Source organism: Conger conger, chromosome 6, assembly GCF_963514075.1.
Source record: "Conger conger chromosome 6, fConCon1.1, whole genome shotgun sequence".
NCBI lineage: Eukaryota > Metazoa > Chordata > Actinopteri > Anguilliformes > Congridae > Conger > Conger conger.
In genome coordinates, this window is record NC_083765.1 from 54,701,962 (window position 1) to 54,720,010 (window position 18,049).

Consider the following 18,049-nt stretch of genomic DNA (forward strand, 5'->3'; position numbering starts at 1 on the left):
GATTTGAATCCGTTTTTTTTACAGCCTAAAATGAGGCAGACATGCCGCCTTCACATAAATCTAACGTGTGACAACACAGACTATCAAACCAGGCTATCTTCCGGCACGATTATTCAAATGTGAAGGATTAATACCAACCTGCATACATTCCCAGGCTTGTGTATTTGTGCATCCAGATTGGAGGTATTACTTAAGTCAACAAGATTGTTCAACATAACATCAGTGTTCCACTTTGCCACCTGTAAGATTCATCAAACTGTAATGTGATGTTTACGGATTTTTGAGGGGATATCATGACAAAGATTTATTTTACAAAAAAATGACAATTTAAGGGAATCGTTATCCAAAAGACCTTATAGGAAACACGGAACATGATGAAATTAATTGGTAACTGGCAGGCTTAAAAAAAGATCAATTATGCATTTGATGTAGAGAACAAACCAACAGTTTCACCCTCACTGACATGAAGCAGCCAATAATTTGAGTCCACCAACTGACTGTGAATTCAGCAGAACAAGCAAGAGAATGGAGACGCATTTAATTTAAATGTAAGTTTATATTTACATCATCAACTTCAACATAGGCCAAAGCGTGTTTGCTTTTGGCTTTTTCAAGGAGTGATGATATTCAAGCTATTTTCTCCAGTTGATAATCTGAAAATGTTTATGTGCATAAATTCCCTTTCCCTGGAATGACAGAGGTATCTCAGAAAAAAAAAACCCCCAATTTAAATCCATTTATAAAAAAGACCAGTGGAAATAGGAAATTCTGTGAAAAAGTATGGGGTCACGTAAAGATTCTTCAAGAAATCCTCCCAGATAATAAAGATAAGGTCTGCGCTCATTGACTCTCTTACGCCATCTTACACACCCGGGTGCCTGGGCAAAAGCGACCATCTTACCCCAGCGACACCGCAGAGAGACTGCGCCACTCTCTGCACCCGCAGTCCAGGTGGGGGCAGTCCACAAGCGCATTCCCCATTAACTGCTTACCAGGCAAGACCAAAAGCTGCCAAGGAGAGACATTTCAAACCTGCACCGGAATCTGTCAGGGAAGTTGCAGGCCCACTGGCGAGATGTGAGTGCCTCTGGTCTCTGGGGAGGGAGCAGATGCCGTGTATGTTTTACTGCGGCTCACCAGGCCCTCTCCGGAGAGTACTGAGTGGAGTAATGCAGCTTCCCCCCAGAATGTCTCCTCGTGCCGGGGCCGTCAAGAGAGCGTTTGGGAGTCATGTCTAGACTATCCCTCATCCGCCTACAAATGGTCACCTCTGGAGTGTGACGGTCATCCTGTTCTGAATAAACAAGGGTGGACCGAGGGGAATAGCAGACGGGAGGAGACCGAGGCGTGGAGAATAAAATGTCTCCCGCAAACCGTGGCATTTGGCCGAACCGCAGCAAGACTGAGCACTGTTGGTTTAAGTTTGATTGAAAGATCACATTCCTTGTACTGTATAATTACAGACATGGTTGATTACAGATTTGCGATGCAGTACAATAAAGCCCATATTTTAATGTCGAGAGTAAATCCTTCTCTTCTATCAAAAGTAAAAGCATGAGCGAAAATTATATTCGATCATGACTGGAAGGGTTCACAGAAGAAAGTTTAGAGAAATGCAGAGAAATTACAATTACCAGGCACAGTGCAGAAGCTCCTGATTACTCGGCAAATTGTCTTTAAAACTTAGCACACAAATATTTAAAAAGACAGATTCCGTGGCAGTAAAGAAAGGAGGAAATGATGGAAGTGAAGAAACTCAGTCACAGTTTCTGTAATGCTCGTCAGCTTCACTTGTGGAAACAGTCTTTACATGGTGGGAAATAAATAGAAAATCCATCTCCATTTGCGGTTTTTGCTTTTCTTATGGCAGGCATAAGATCAGAAAAAGGGAGATTTGGTTCAGATCCTACGTACGTAGCATTTCTACGTACAAGTACTTCTGTAGAAGCATACATCGGCGAAATGGACAACAATGATAATTCCTCCAGAGAAATTTCAAGTAAACACTGGACATTGTGTATTGACGATTCTCCAAGTGAGCACACCCTTCTCGTAAAAAAACAACAACAAAACACTGACATGACCTTATTTCTTGTAGTATGTGGATTTTCAAAATGCAGAGAAAGTGAGGTCCCCCCATGCTTGTTTTACCACCCACATGTTACAAAATGGGGAACTGTTGTCACTAATGGCAATGGCATCTTAAAATAGTATATACAGATAGAACTGTGAGTCTTAATGCTTTCAAGCGGTATATCCTGTTACCATAGTGATTGAAAATTGCACCATGAAAAAGGGAATTAATGCAACAAAAAAAAACAACCCACACTGGCCCAGCCCTTAAGGGGTTAACCATATGTCACTTGCCTGATCACACATTAAAATGTATTAAAATTGTGGAGTACAGAGCCAAATCAAGAAAAAATATGTCTTTGTCCCAAGACATATGGAGCTCACTGTATACAAACCATTATGCTTGTAAATGTGATGCATCTTCTGTCTTTTGAAATATTTGTGCACATAGACCTTAAAAAAACACTTCATACATTTTTAAAGGCAATTTGCAGAGAATGTGCAGGGTCTTCTGCAGTGTTCAGTTATAAATACCCATTTCATGGATTAGAAACCCAAGGAGGAGCAATACAGAAGCTGTCATATGAAAACAGGTTTGGCTCAGAATAAGAGGTGAAAATTAGTCTGGCAAACTTTCTGTCAATGTGCTGAGACCCATTCTCCCTGCCTAATAACCACTACTTTACTCTTTGAAACTTTTTATGGAAACACCACCCAAAATAAATGCCCATATTTGGATGACCTTGGCAATACATAAAAACAGACACAAAATTACGTATAAATATAATTCAGTCAAACATCGGAGCAGGCTCGTGCTTATAAAAAGCCAGACAGACATGCAAGTATACATGCATCCGACAAACAGCCGTATGCACATAAGCAGACAGACATGCAAGTATACATGCATCCGACAAACAGCTGTATGCACACAAGCAGACAGACATGCAAGTATACATGCATCCGACAACAGCCGTATGCACACAAGCAGACAGACATGCAAGTATACATGCATCCGACAAACAGCCGTATGCACACAAGCAGACAGACATGCAAGTATACATGCATCCGACAAACAGCCGTATGCACACAAGCAGACAGACATGCAAGTATACATGCATCCGACAAACAGCCGTATGCACACAAGCAGACAGACATGCAAGTATACATGCATCCGACAACAGCTGTATGCACACAAGCAGACAGACATACGTATAGGGCTCACTTACATCACTGCTGTACTGAACTTCATCAACCCCATACTTCTCTTTGAAGTGCTCCCGGGGATGGATCCTGACAACAAACAAATGAAATGCACTTCAGTAATCTGGCATGGGGGAAGTTTGTGAGAGCCATTTAACAGCGGTTGGAAAAGTGAACTAGGCCCTCAGGTATTCAAATCTGTAAGTCTGGGTGCAAGTCTTGGAGTATATTGACAAAATGAAATGGACATACTGTATTGTATCCACATCATTATTCCGCCCATTTTCCTCTTTAGCAGGGGAAGAGAGATCAGAGGCTACACATTGTTCAGGCCACACAGAGCAGCAAGTTAGTTTTTTTTTGTAACCTCCCCACAACAAAGCAAAACCTTGTTTCACCCATTCAAGGCATTTTCAGAATTATTCATAAAATAACAGCAGTATACCAGTGCTAAAAAAGGAAAGAATTTAATCATTTTTTAAAACATGCATGACATTGCTTTGCAAGTAAATGGCATTCATTGGAAAAATAATACTGCTCCATTAAGGGCGGAAGGGAAGATGACGTAGTAGGCCTCGTTGCCAGTGACTGTGTGTGTGTTTGTGTGCGAGTAAATGAAGGACAGCTGGTTGTGGCAGTAGACGGCCTCCAACCTGAAGAAAAGCAGGATGCTCAAAGTGAAATATGGCTGTACTACACAACCAAATATATGTAATTGGTTTAATCTTGCTAACATAATCAGAAGAACATAGAGTAACTGTATTTTTACCTGCCGAGTGATTATTCATATTGTTGGCACACTTGTTAATAAAGGTACATTAATGACATTAATGAATAGGCGGTCTCCCAGCTTGTGCCATCAAGCCCTTCCAGCTGGTCCAGAATGCTGCAGCCCGCCTGATCACCAGTCAGCCCAGGTCGGCTCATGTCACCCTGCTCCTCATTGGCCTCCACTGGCTTCCTATTACCGCACGCATTCGATTCAAGGCCCTAGTGTTGGCATTTCAGGCTGCTAAGGGGACTGCCCCACATACAATCCTTAATCACTCCCTACTCCCCAGTTAGACCACTCCAGTCTGCCAGCTCTGGACGCCTTATGGTTCCCTCACTACGAGCACCTGGCGGTCGAGCTGCACGTTCACGCCTGTTTTCCGTTCTGGTTCCTCAGTGGTGGAATGACTTGCCTACCACTGTCAGGACAGCAGAATCCCTCCCCTTATTTCGACGCAGACTAAAAACACACCTTTTCAAACTGTACCTTAATCCTACCTCCTGATTCCCCCCCCCCTTTCTGATATCCCTATCCCTCTTGTCTAACCCCCCCCCCAAAAAAAAATTGCACTTATGATGACTGTATGTTTAGAACAACACTTCATGTGTATTTTACTAGTTATGGATGTGATGCTTTAACTTGTGGAAGAGCCTATGCACTTGTAAGTCGCTCTGCCAAATGACAAAAATGTAAATGTAAAACAGGATGAGATCAGTTTGTACGAAAGGTTGAATAGTAATAGTAAATAGTAACCCTGTGACACGCCTAAAAACTAGCAAAGAATCAGCCCAACAATCGCCCTGACAGGTGTGATAATCACAGCTACTGTAGATACCTGACAAGTGTAAAGGAATTTTGATGGTCTGATGGTTGCAGTGCAGTTGATTATGCTCACAGGCAAGCTAATTCAGACTCCCTTCCCATTACATTACATTACTGGCATTTATCAGATGCTCTTATCCAGAGCGACGTACAACGAAATGGAAAGTGCAAAACCATAACCAGGGACTAGTGCACTGAAAGACCCAGGAGGGAAGTACAATTTCAAGTGCTAAGGCTACAACAAGGATAAGGACTTGGTCCTATTTCATTAATCTGACAATGTTATATATTGAAAACCGTTCTTTCCCTAGTCCAATTTCACAAATACAAACTGAATAAATTATATAAAGCAAGATAGTTTGGCCAGATCTTGAGTGACTTTATTTCTGGTTTTGTTTCAGATATTTTATTCATTTTTACATTTTACATTTACATTTAATTTGATGAGAAATTCATGGTTATGTGGGATTTATCGATATCTATATCGATATCAAGGTACCAAAGCTGGTATCGGTATCAGAGTCAACACCAACCGGGGTACAGCTCAGTCAACCCAACAGCGCTATAGCAAGAAGTTAAGCATTTTCTCTCCCACACAGTTCTCTTGGAGGAACACAAGCCACTTATAAAAATACAGATATAAAAACTGCACTTTAATTGGCTACGGTTGGTATAGTAACAGCTTTAAACCTGCCCCTGTTTACACCAGCCGTCACATATCAGCAATGTGATCTGCAGCTGAGTAGGAGTCATGTGCGTTATTAAAATCACATATTTACCTCATTCTTTGATGTGCTTTATAAAGACGTCAGACTTAGTGCTGAATAGTTGTTGCAGATACGCAGGAAAAGAAAACAACTGCACAAGGTTGTTCATTCATTCCTGAAAACATAGCTGCTGCCTGCCTCTCACTCTGCTGCTTCATCAAAGCCCTCGCTCAGCTTCTTTGTGCAAATTCACTCTATTCAATTACTTCAGGAGGTACCTGGAGACATCACTCCATAGGTAGATATAAGTTGCAGGGAGGATTTTTCATGGCTTCATTTCATTTTTTCTGGGAGGGAAAACTAGCTCAATAAATATGCATGACCAAAGAGGTCTGGCAAATAAATTATCCCCACATGCAGGCTGGGAAAGAGGACTGCTAGAGACGGAGAATCATTCTCTTACATACACTCCCTTCTCTTATATTCCCAGCTTGTAATCAGATATAGCGGCATAACAGCACTTCACCTTCATAGCCACCTTCAAAGTATTCCTTTAACTGAAATTGAATTTAATTGAAATAAACACTAATTCACTTTTTCTGCGTTCTAAAGCCTTCTATCGCATTAGCCATATCGTTAAAAGAAACAAAAATGAAATTAAGCTGTGGCACCGCATTTCATGCAAAGAAGAGAGCCATTTACCACAGCATAAAAAAAAGAAAAAAAGAAGCCATTTAGTGCTTCAAAAAGGTTTTGTTTCCTTTCGCCTGGATCCCTTCCCCTACATTATTTATTTTTCCCTGTTACATTCCAGTTCCATTTTCTATCTTTCTTTAGTAGTTCATTAACTCCTATGTGCCTACGATGCGGTGCGGACTGGTCCAATTGCCCCTCCTTCCTCCCCCTCTCACTCTGGACATCAATTAGCGGCTTTAAATTTGCGAAGTGGGTGGAGACAGACTGGTGTTTTGGTTCTCTTTAACCCCTGAAGCCCTGGGGTTTTCAGCCTAAAATCTTAAATCACTACGGTAACAGGATATACCATTTGAAAGCATTAAAACTCACAGTTCGGTCCGTATAAGCTATTTTAACATGCCGTTGCTTTAGCGACAACAGTTCCTTATTTTGTAAAAGGTGGATGGTAAAAATGACATTATGTTTCCAAAGGTGTATAATTTGTTTGGCATGCAAGAAACAACACAGCATTTTTTCACCTGCATAACAAAACTGTAGCATTTTCAATATGCACGCAGTGGCAAAAACCGTTCTTGAGACAAGCGGACAAGCGGGGGAAGTGCAAACAGTTTTTTTCAGGATAAAAAGTGTTGTATAGTTCAGTAAACAAAATGCAGCATTTTACAACTCATAAGACCCATAATATAATTTACTCTCCATGTATCCTTTTGGAATCTTCAAATGTCCTTTTAGGAAAACTACGTAGACATAGATTTGCAGAAATTCTCTTTTTTTATGAGATTATCCTCAAATTTGAATTTGGATTTCTCCAGTGTTGTGACTTGGCTCCATTGTGTTTCTAAGCGCACAAGGCACAGCTACAATAATCGGTATCAAGACAAAAACAGAAAATCTTTTCTCGGAGAAATAAAGCTTCCACTTCCACTGTGTTTGAGCTTCTGTAACTGGAATTCTGACTCTTTGAAAACAAACCCCAAAGGGTTACCTTTCAGAAGAGACTAAGATTACACCTGTAGTCAAAGGGTTCGAGAATAGTAACTATTTTATTTTGGGTATGTCATTTTTAAGCTTGTGTCAACAAAAGGGCCAATACTTAAGGGGTTAAGAGGTATATGGCTAAACTGCAACAGCAATAGCCATTTATTAACAGCAAGCTGACAAGAAATAAGAGCTCATAGTGGTCTCAAAAGTGTTACAGTCCTGTTCCTGCACTGCTGTTTTTTCCTGTTCTACATGCCCTATTTATATGGTTTCATTTATTTTGCCTTTTTGTGTGATATTGCTTAGGACAGGTACTGTGGTATTAATTTTCCTTTCTTTCTGTGTGCACATGTTTCGGGTCAGAGGAGGAATCCTGAAGAACCCACTTTCATTGTGTTTCTTTTTAGCCATTCAGACGTAGACTTGCTGTTGTTTTTTAGATCATTGTCTTGCTGCAAAACCAAATTACGCTTCACTTTTAGCTCACGTATAGATGGCTGAACATTCCCCTTTTTTCTGGTACAGCTTGTGGATCATCCAGGTGCTCTTTTTCCCAAATGTGCATGAATGTTTCTCTTGGTTTGCAGTGTTTTCTGCCTTGCTACACTCCCTTGAATTGCATTTTGCCTCTTTTTTGGTCTCTTTCATATTGTGGAGTCAAGAGCAGAGCTTAACAGAGGGGAGAGAGGCAATTATTTGGATGTTCTTCTGGTATCTTTTGTGACTTCCTGGATGAGTTGTCGTGGCACCCTTGAGAAATATTATAAGACAGGCCAATCTTGGAAGATTTACCAGTGTTCCAAGGGCTCTCCATTTATAAGATAAGATAAGATATACTTTATTGAAACCTGTGATGTAATTTGTCCTCTGCAATTCACACATTCTAGTTACTTAGGAGCAGTGGGCAACCACCACATGGTACCCAAGAAACAATGTGGGGTTAAGGGCTTTGCTCAAGGGACCAACAGCTGTGCGGATCTTATTGTGGCTAAACCGGGGTTTGAACCACCAACCTTATTGTACCTTGGCTGTGGACTTTCCAGCAAGACAATGACCCTAAAAATCCACACATAAATGGTACCTTGACAACAAAATCAATGTTCTACAATGGCCATCTTAGGTGCCGGACCTCAATCCAATCAAAAATATTTGGGCAGTTGATAAGCAGAAACCCAAGAATGTGAAGGGTCTTGATCTGCATAGAGGAATGGTGTTCCTTAACCTTGTCAAGCATTACAGGAAAAGGCTCCATGCTGTTATCCTGGCAAGAGGTGGATGCGCCAAGTACTAAACTTGTTGATTGGAAAGGGAGGCTAGCCTCCTCTGAAGCATAATTTTACATGTTTTAGCCAGCAACATATTACAACTGAAAATAAATGAGTAAATCAGACTGATATAAGAAGACCCCCTTTCACCGAGGCACAGTGAGATTTCCATCCTCCTCACTGAACTCTATGGTCCTCCTCTCTGAACTCTATGGTCCTCCTTCTGAACTCTATGGTCCTCCTCACTGAACTCTATGGTCCTCCTTCTGAACTCTATGGTCCTCCTCCTGAACTCTATGCTCCTCCTTCTGAACTCTATGCTCCTCCTTCTGAACTCTATGCTCCTCCTTCTGAACTCTATGGTCCTCCTCACCCCCACAGCACCACCACTATCCTGCCCTTTCCCCTCTTGTCTGCAGATGATTTGGTTTAAATCTGAATTTCAATAGTGGATTTCTTTTTTTTTTTTTTTTTGGAATAAAAATAAGTAAGAGATTTTGTTTTCTTTTTATCTCTTTCTTGGCTATCAGCGGAGGAGGTACAACCTCCTCTGCCTCCATGGACCGCTTGTGTCTTTTGCTCATTTTGTAAATAAATAAAAATATCATTCAACAGTTTAATTTCTTGGCATATGGGTTTTGTTTGTTATGTCCAAGCAGTTTTCCCCCGGTTAATATACGTGGGTGGATTTTGGTACATGACCAGTGTCAGAGCTACAAACAAACAGAAAACGCTAAAAACAATGTTCAATTAGCAGTATGACAAATGCACCATTTCTGGAAAAGAACAAAGCTCTTTGTAGTGCAAAGCCCAACTTCATAGAAAAAACCTCCATGCTCTGCCTAGGCCTGTTTGGATGGACTCTCATGATTTACTGCCTCGTTTACTGCAGTCACTCACATAATAACAGCCTTAACCACGGCCTTATTTAATATTAAAATTATATCAATAGCTTTGGTCTGTGCGTTTCTGCATTGATATAAGAACTGGATGAAAATATAAAAACTGAATTATGCACCACCCACCAGCAGCCAAGCTTCTCTAAGCACTACCACACTCAAAGCGCTATGTGTGTAGTCAGTGGGGGAATAATTAGGCGAACACAATCCCATCAGAGAGAGTTCAGAAAATACCTGCATATAAATAAGTGGAGAGCAAATCATGCCTCATACTAGAGAGATAACCATACCCAATCACAGGCCACTTTATTAGGTATGCTACCTAGTACCTGGTAGGACCCTGTTTTGTCTCAATAACAGCCTAATTTCTTCACAACATGGATTCAACAAGGTACTGGAAATTTTGGTCCATGCTGATTTCGATAGCATCACGCAGTTCTCGCAGAGATGAATGTGTTGCGTAATGCCGCATTATACTGCTGGAATTATCCATTTGGAAAAGGGTAGACTGTGGCCATAAAGGGATGCACATGGTCAGCAACAACACTTAGATATGATGTAACATTCAACTGATGCTCAATTGATCGAAACATAACAGATTGATGAGAACAGGCCATTCAGTCCAACAATGCCCACCTCTTTCCTACTGCTAATGTATTTGTGTTAAGAGGTCTAATGTGCGCCAGAGCCAAGAAAACGTTCCCCACACAATTACACCACAACCAACAGCCTGCACACAAGGCAGGATGAGCCTATGGACTCATGCTCTTCATGTCAAATACAGACATGATGCAGTAGACCCATCAGCGTTTTTATAAATCTTCAATCGTCCAGTTTCGGCAATCGCACGGTCACCGTAGCCTCATCTTAATGTTCTTAGCCAACATGACATCCGCTTCAACGTTTGACGTGTTGTGCACTCAGAGATGCGCTTCAGCACAACACTATTGTAAAAAGGCTGTTATTTCAGCATTTGTGGTCTTTCTGTTACGTAGCTTTAACGCGTCTGCCCATTCTCATTTGACCTCCATTGACACAGTGTTTTCTGCCACAGTAGTGGATGTTTCTTGTCAACAGCACAATACCCTGTATGCTCTAGAGACTATAGTAGGCATAATTCCCAGGAGGGCAGCCCATTCTAAGATGTGGGAACCACCGTGTCTGGCACCATAACTCAAAAAATGTAACCACTTTGCAGCCACATGATTCGCTGTTTGGAAGAGTAGGCAATTTGCGTAACAAGCCGGATGAACTAATAATGTGGCCAGTGACTGTAAGCAATACAGATATGTTTTTTTCCAGTTCCCTGGAGCTAATCAACTGGGGCAGAAAGAAAACTGAACTGCAACATTGCTGACTGTTGAGCTACAATGGAGATCATAAATGTTCAAAGGCCATTTTGCAGCACAATGATCTCTGCTAAAAAGACTGAGCAGAATCTCAATTCTGCTGCAAATTACAGAATGTCACATATAATAGGCTGAAATGATGTGAGATCTTTCTTTCTCTGGCTATTACAGTAAGACAGTAAAAATAAGATATGTCGGGCCATAACACCGTACATTCTGTGGGACAGCATTAGCAAACAAACACATTCAAGAAGACATTAGCGACTAACTACATATAAACAATATTAAAATATCTGTTAGACTGAGAAAATGTCAATGATCAACAGAACAACAATGTAACCATCATAATTATCATTAGCAACATAATGGCACACAACTGAGCTGAGCCACAGAAAGAGTCACGCACTTTCCCATCCAGGTTGCGTAGCTGTCTGGCAGCTTGGGTACGAACAGGATGGACTTCCCGGTGTCGACGTCGATGGCACCGAAGCAGTCAGCCTCTGTCACCCCAAAGGCCCAGTGGAAGAAGGACTCCTGTGTTCCAAAAAGCAACGGCAGTTCAGTACAGTGGTGACCCCTTCAAAGAGGTACATGTATTGAGAGACTACCTAACTTTATTTAGGTGTCTCACAGACACTCATCCACAGAAATTTATAGATTTATTTTTTGTACTTTTAATTTAATTTATTTACTTATATAGTGACAAATTCAAATTTGGTTTCACAGTAAATGTTAAATGGTCTGCATTTACATAGCGCCTTTATCCAAAGTGCTGTACAATTCATGCTTCTCATTCACCCACTCACACACAATCACTCATACACCAATGGCAATAGGCTGCCAACCAGCACCAACTGCCAAATAACCAGCTCAGCAGGAAAAAGTGGTGGTTGCTCAGGGATCGAACCGGCAAACTGCCAGACGACTGCTCTTACCTCCTGAGCCAATGTCGCCCTCACATTATTCAAGTACAATGTACAACTTAATGATTGATAAACATGATTAATATGAGTAAAACATTCCAAAACGGCATGTAAAGCTTCAGTGAGTAAAACAAACACCAGTGACGGTTCAGTTAACTAAGAACTAAAGATTCTAACCATGACATATCAATAAGAGTTAGCATTGCGGGATACTGGTTTGGTGTGACACTATATTTTTTAATCACTGGTTCGGTGCTTTGATAATGTTTTATCAATGAAACTAGCTTACAGCAAAGCAAATTAACTTGTCTTTGCTGTTTTCCTACCTATCTACTAGCTGTTGCTGACGTTAAAACTTTACCGGCAAAACTGGTTATGGTTAGCTATATCATCACAACAAATAGTCACTTGAGATGGGACACCAATATTCGCATACATGTTTCCCAGCAATCTCTGCATATTATCAGAAGAGAAGACAATACTGCTTTAAAAGAAAGGAGGCTATCACCGGTGATTTCATAAGAATTTTGCGCATGTTTGGAGGCTATTGCAATAAAAAACAAAAATACATAAATAAAATTAAAATGAGCAGCCCTGAATCAGATTTTTTTTTTAATTGATGGTATAGAACAGTGCTACTCAACCCCACATTCTGTGGGTCGCAGTGTCTGCAGGTATTTGCTCCTACCGTGCGCTACACCACCTGATTTCACTCATTATTTTACCTCCTTGGTTTATATAATAATATCATTACTGAAATCAGGTGGTGTAGCGCACGGCTGAAGCAAATGCCTGCAGACACTGCGGCCTGCAAGGAGTTGATTAGTGCTGGAATAGAATAAGCCGAGCCTATGCTTGCCAGTAATGGCTTGGCAATAGAATTCTTAGTTTTCTCGCACCCTGTTTCTGTTTGGTTGACAGGGCGCCGTTTCAATGCAGAGGCAAAACATTGTGGGGGACAGAAAAGGCTCGCTCAGATATTGGGGGTGCGCACGTCTCCAGTGTCCGCATTGGATATTACACCGATGCTACAGCGCCAACGCTGGTGTAGAGCCGTCCCTAACCGATATCCTAACCAAAATAAAACTGCATTGAAACATCTATGAATCCCACATCCCTTCATGCACTTTAACCCCACAGATTTGGCCGCTTTGTTAGAAAACAAATGTGTCAGCTACCCAGAAATGCTATTGCAGCTTCTACCACATTGCTGTAAGGTTGTGGTGAATAATAGCATTGCAACAACTTTGCGGGTTTTTTAGGAGCCAGAAACCACTTTTTTTTTTCAGCTACAATATAAATGGGGTCAGAGAACACATATACCTTTTTCTGACAGGAGAAGGTTTTCCAAGACATTTTTGCTACAGACTCGGAAATAATAGTCTATCCAATCTTCAATTTAATCAAGTTTCAGTGGCCAATGCCTTAGATCCAGACATGGGTCTCTTACGAAGGGGCAGCCGTGTGGGTTAGCAAACTGGACATTTTACAAGGTGCTTGATCAAACAGCAATTTTTTAAAATGGTTTAACATTCTGCCATTCTGTTCCGTAATGCAGAACAGAATGCAAAATAATGGCAAAAAAAAAAGAGGAGACGTAGGCTTAAATCCGCGACTCTACCTGCCGGAACACCTCGTCCGTATCGGTGCAGTATCTCTGCCGCTGCTCTCCGCCCTGGAGCACCACCACAGATTTGGGAACGGTGCCTTCCTTGGCCTTCAGGCCCTTGCAGAGGCGTCGGCGGTTCTCAGCGAACAGGGCCGCCGAAACCCTCAGGGTTTCCTTTCCCAACCAGTACACGGGCCTGCAGCAAGGTCATCAATAGGTACAATAGGTCATTTCAGACTTCTAACGGTCAAGAGAGGAATAGCAGCAACAAACACCCTCAAACCACAACACTGTTTATCCCTCCCCCTTCTCTTTAAACACGCTGATGTCGAAACGCCATTCGCTGTGGCAATTAGAACCAATTTTCAACCAATGAGCTTGAATTATTGTATACAATGTTTTGGTACAGAGTGTCGGGCCGTCAACTGCATATTTTGAAACCCGAATTTAAGGACTATAAACACAGGCAGAGGGTGAGTCAACATGTCACAGAGCCCTTTTCAATGCTAGTAAGGGATTTACAATGATCTTGTAACAATGTTTTAACACACAAATCTTACCTATTGCACCTTTAATGTCGTTTTATAATTTTTTCGCTCAGACTTGGATGTACTGCAAACCTGAAAAAAGCTAGCATACTATGTGTATTGACATGTTTTTGGTTGTTCGGAAGAGGGGTGTGCATGATTTTCCAAAAAATAAGAACCTTGTGTACTAGTTTTGTGCTTCAGTGCTTTTTCACACAGTACATAAGAGCGCCCTATTACCAGTATTTGTCATAACACTCATTCCAAATCAGTTTAAAGGATTTAAAGGATTAAGAATGTCTAGATTTGTACTTTTGTGACTTTATTTGTATTTTGTAGAATGCTTATGTGGAATTTTTAAAACATAAACCAATGCTTCTCTGGAGACTATTCCCTACACAATAGGCTTCTCCAGGGGAAAGTTATCAACTCAAATGACATTGCTTTTTTTTTTAATGAAATCGCTACACCTGAAAATATTGTGTGTGCAGATTAGCCTCATTTGGACAGAAACTGTTGCATGGGCAAAGCCGTAATACATATTCGAATAGAAGGGGGAAGAGTCTTTAAATTCTGCCTTGCATGATAAAACGTGATCTCTGGTCATAAGAAATCAAGTTGCGCAATCAAGTTAATTTATGCGATCAAAGGTTATGCAGGGAAAATAGCTGAACCAATAACAATTTATATTCATTACATATTAAAGTTAGCAGTAAAACCTTTAAGTTAAGGTAAACAAGCTTTGAAAGGTTCATGTCTGATAGTTATTTTATTAGAGGTATAATCCCAGAATTCGCTTGAACTTGCGAAACGCTGAAAGAAAATGGACAGCCAAATACAATGGAAAATATATTAAGATAATGTGTTATACTTCTCATTCAGTAGGTTGATTGGATCATTTTGATAGTAGCCTATCATTTCATACAGTACACATGGGTTGTAGGAATTTTAGCGAGTCCATAAACCCTTGTTATTTTATCAGTGTCATGAACAAACAAAATGACAGCATGACTAAACACGCAAAACAGTGTTCAAACTGCAAAATCAAAATGATCACGTTGTAGGAAATCCACAATACCACCATACGTTCTTTAAAGACAATAAACGCATAGCACGTGGAAAGCTCAGCTCAAGTATTTACTGATCAGCAGGCCAGCTAGCTTTTTTCCGGTTAAAATAACATTTTTATTACTAGCAATCAGCAAATAAACGAAACAGAAACGTTGAAAAGTCAGGCTTTGCAAGTTAGCTACTCATTTAACACGTTAGCCAATTCATATGAAAACTGCACTTCAGCTAGGTTCGTCGATATAAAATAACATCAGCCATACAACGCGTTATTCATAAGTTGTATTCATTTAACTAAGATGCACCGTTTTTAAGCTGTAAGTGAAAAAAATATGAAGACCAAAGATGTAGCTCCACTTACTCCTGACGTGAAGACATGCTTGCTACCCCGGACTTGTATCATGTGACGCATACCGTCTCTGTCAGCTGATTTACCAGGCAGCTTACTTCCTGTAACGTTGCTCAGACCTTTGGCGACGATACGGAATGACGCCAAGTAGTTCTGCATTTCATCTGGGCGTTTCACCCACATTTATGCTGTAGATGCATAATATCAGAATAGGAAATATGAAAATCTATGAATCTACGTCTATGAAAATGTCAACATGCTGGCATCAGAATTAAAGTAGTTTGTAACGTTACAGAAGGAGGGCCAGCTCTGCACAGTACCAGCGCTGTTCTCTGATAGGCATATAACGGTAATGCATCGAGTGACTTCGAAGGGCTACTTTTCCTTGTATTACAGATGGTTTTATGACATGTTCAGTGAGCTCCATATAATAGCGCTTTGAAAGGATACAATGAAATTTGGTTGAAGTGCAGACTCAGCTTTAATTTGATGGTATTTTCTTCCATATCAGATGAACAGTTTATAAATTGTGTACCTATTGTACCTAGTCCCAATTATATATATATATATACTATACATATTATATATATATATTTATATGGTCGCATATCCTTTGCATGCAATGACTGCTTGAAGTCTATGATGCGTAGACATCACCCAATACTGGGTATCTTCCCTGCCAGGCCTGTACTGCAGCCATCTTCAGGTCCTGCTTGTTTCGGGGATAATACATAATTAAGTTCACCAGTTGTTTTTTTTTCTTATTAATAATGAACCAAACTATTGATGTTGGCATGCCCAGGGAATTTTCCTGATTGATTTTCATTTCTGACCCTAATGATGGCCAGCTTAATTGCATTGACACTGCTGTCCTCCTCATGTTGCCACACCCCAACAACATCTCCAAAGGCATTTACAAAGTCTAGAATCAAGACTAGACATCAACAGCTCTCTTTGAATTAACTAACAACACAAATGAGAACACCTACCTAACAAAACAACAAATACTTGTGGTGGGACCATGTACAAAAGGTGCTGTCATTTCTAAATGGTTCATCCAACGTTCATCCATTTCTAAAAGGTTGAAAATACCCAACTGTCATTGTATCCTTTCAACTCAAAGTGCTAGAGTGCAGAGCCAAAATAACAAAAAATGTGTCACTGTCCAATGAATTATGGTATTCACTGTATCTCAAAATTCTCCACGTAATCCAAACGTCTATGAGGTATGTAGGCCTACTCATACAATTCTGATTCTGATACATTACACTACATTTGTAGTAATTTGGGTATACAGTTGGACATTCGTAATTACAGAACAAATACATTGTGCAACACATATGATTACTAAAATATTTCCAGCAGTCTACCTGTATGTTCAAAACACAAATAGAAGATACACACACAAATGAGACAAAGCTGTTGAAATAATACTAACTGTACAGTAGCTGCTACTCTTACCTTTGTGGCTTATGCTCATGATTACATGGTGAAAACACATATGAGCAATGCTTTTTGAAAGCCATAGTGAGTAAAATATTAGCAAGCCCCATCAAAGTAAACAATAAAGTTTTTATGTTCAGTATAATTTTCCAATTAAATTAATCATTTTCTCAAAGGTGACAGGCAGCAATTCATGTGCCTGTATTATTTATTCGATAACATGCTACCTGTTGCCTGCACATTGCTAGAGTACACAACATATTGTATTTACCAACTCATTTCAAACTAAGACTTCAAATTTCATAAAACTAAGAGAGCATTAAAATGTCTATCTATTTAATCACAATAACCGACAATTAATTGAGCAAGTGATCATGTCTGTCAAAGCCTCTGAGTTGTATGAGCAAGAATATTTTCATCAAATAAACAGCAAACAACATATAAAAACCACTAGTCAGAAGTAAATGGCCACACGGAATTACTCTACATAGTAATAGGGTACTTAGATAATGTTATACTCATTACCTCGGATAGTATGTTGCCCCCTATAAGTGAATGTCTTCAGATACTTTGTGTAATGTTTCTGTATTTGTTCTGTATGTTTTCATGTTTATTCTTGTTTATGATTCATTTCCCATAGTACCTGGTTTATGTTTTCCCATTACAGTTCTCTATTGTCCTCCCCTGTTATGTCTACGTCTGAATGTTTATCAGTCTAGTCACTCCCCTGTCTGCGTGCCCCACTATTCGGGTGGTTACGGTAGTTTTTCGGGGTTCAACATTTTTTCTAAAACTTGCGATTCTTACTTCCTGCTTTTTCTTGATAGTTAAATGTTGTAAAGCACGATTCTTACTAACTACTACTAATCTAGGTTTTGTACAGTACTAATCCGATTAATACACTTACTGTCTGTCTAACTAACTAACTAACAATCACTTTTATTGGGTAGTTTAGAGATATTCACGAAACTAACTCACTAACGCTATCTCTTGGTATTTCTGCACTGTTCTATAACTCCGCCTCCCTATGCTATCCCTGATTACTCGTTTAATTTCAGCGAAGTGTTCGCACCTGTCTCTAACTATCACTACGTCTTCTAACTATGCAAATGTCTACTCCCTAATCCGGAGCCGTATGTTTTGCATGTTTTGTTTCGTGCATCCAGTCCGCGTTTTCGTCTCCCTCCCGTTATTATGTTATTACCCTATTGTGTTTACCCACCTGTTGTCCATTTGTTTAGCCCACCTTTTCCTCTGCCCCGCCTAGATTGTCACCTTCCCTCTTGTATTTAAACCTCAGTCTCAGTATGCTTCGTTGTCAGAACGTTGATCTTGATAAGTGCCGATTGTTTGTAAGCCTTGTTAT

The 18,049-nt window shown here is 40.3% G+C and overlaps 1 protein-coding gene across 1 annotated transcript in view; it reads right to left on the minus strand.

The window, feature by feature from the left end:
* pepd (peptidase D) overlaps nt 1-15,370 on the minus strand; it is a 76,505-nt gene extending 61,135 nt beyond the window's left edge. The window contains exons 1-4 of the mRNA XM_061245278.1: nt 15,253-15,370; nt 13,309-13,492; nt 11,171-11,298; nt 3,300-3,363 (exon numbers count right to left, since the gene is read on the minus strand). Of these exons, the coding sequence (XP_061101262.1) occupies nt 3,300-3,363; nt 11,171-11,298; nt 13,309-13,492; nt 15,253-15,269 (393 nt within the window). The 5' untranslated portion in view covers nt 15,270-15,370. The remainder of the gene's footprint in view (nt 1-3,299; nt 3,364-11,170; nt 11,299-13,308; nt 13,493-15,252) is intronic.
* Nucleotides 15,371-18,049: the final 2,679 nt, after the last annotated feature.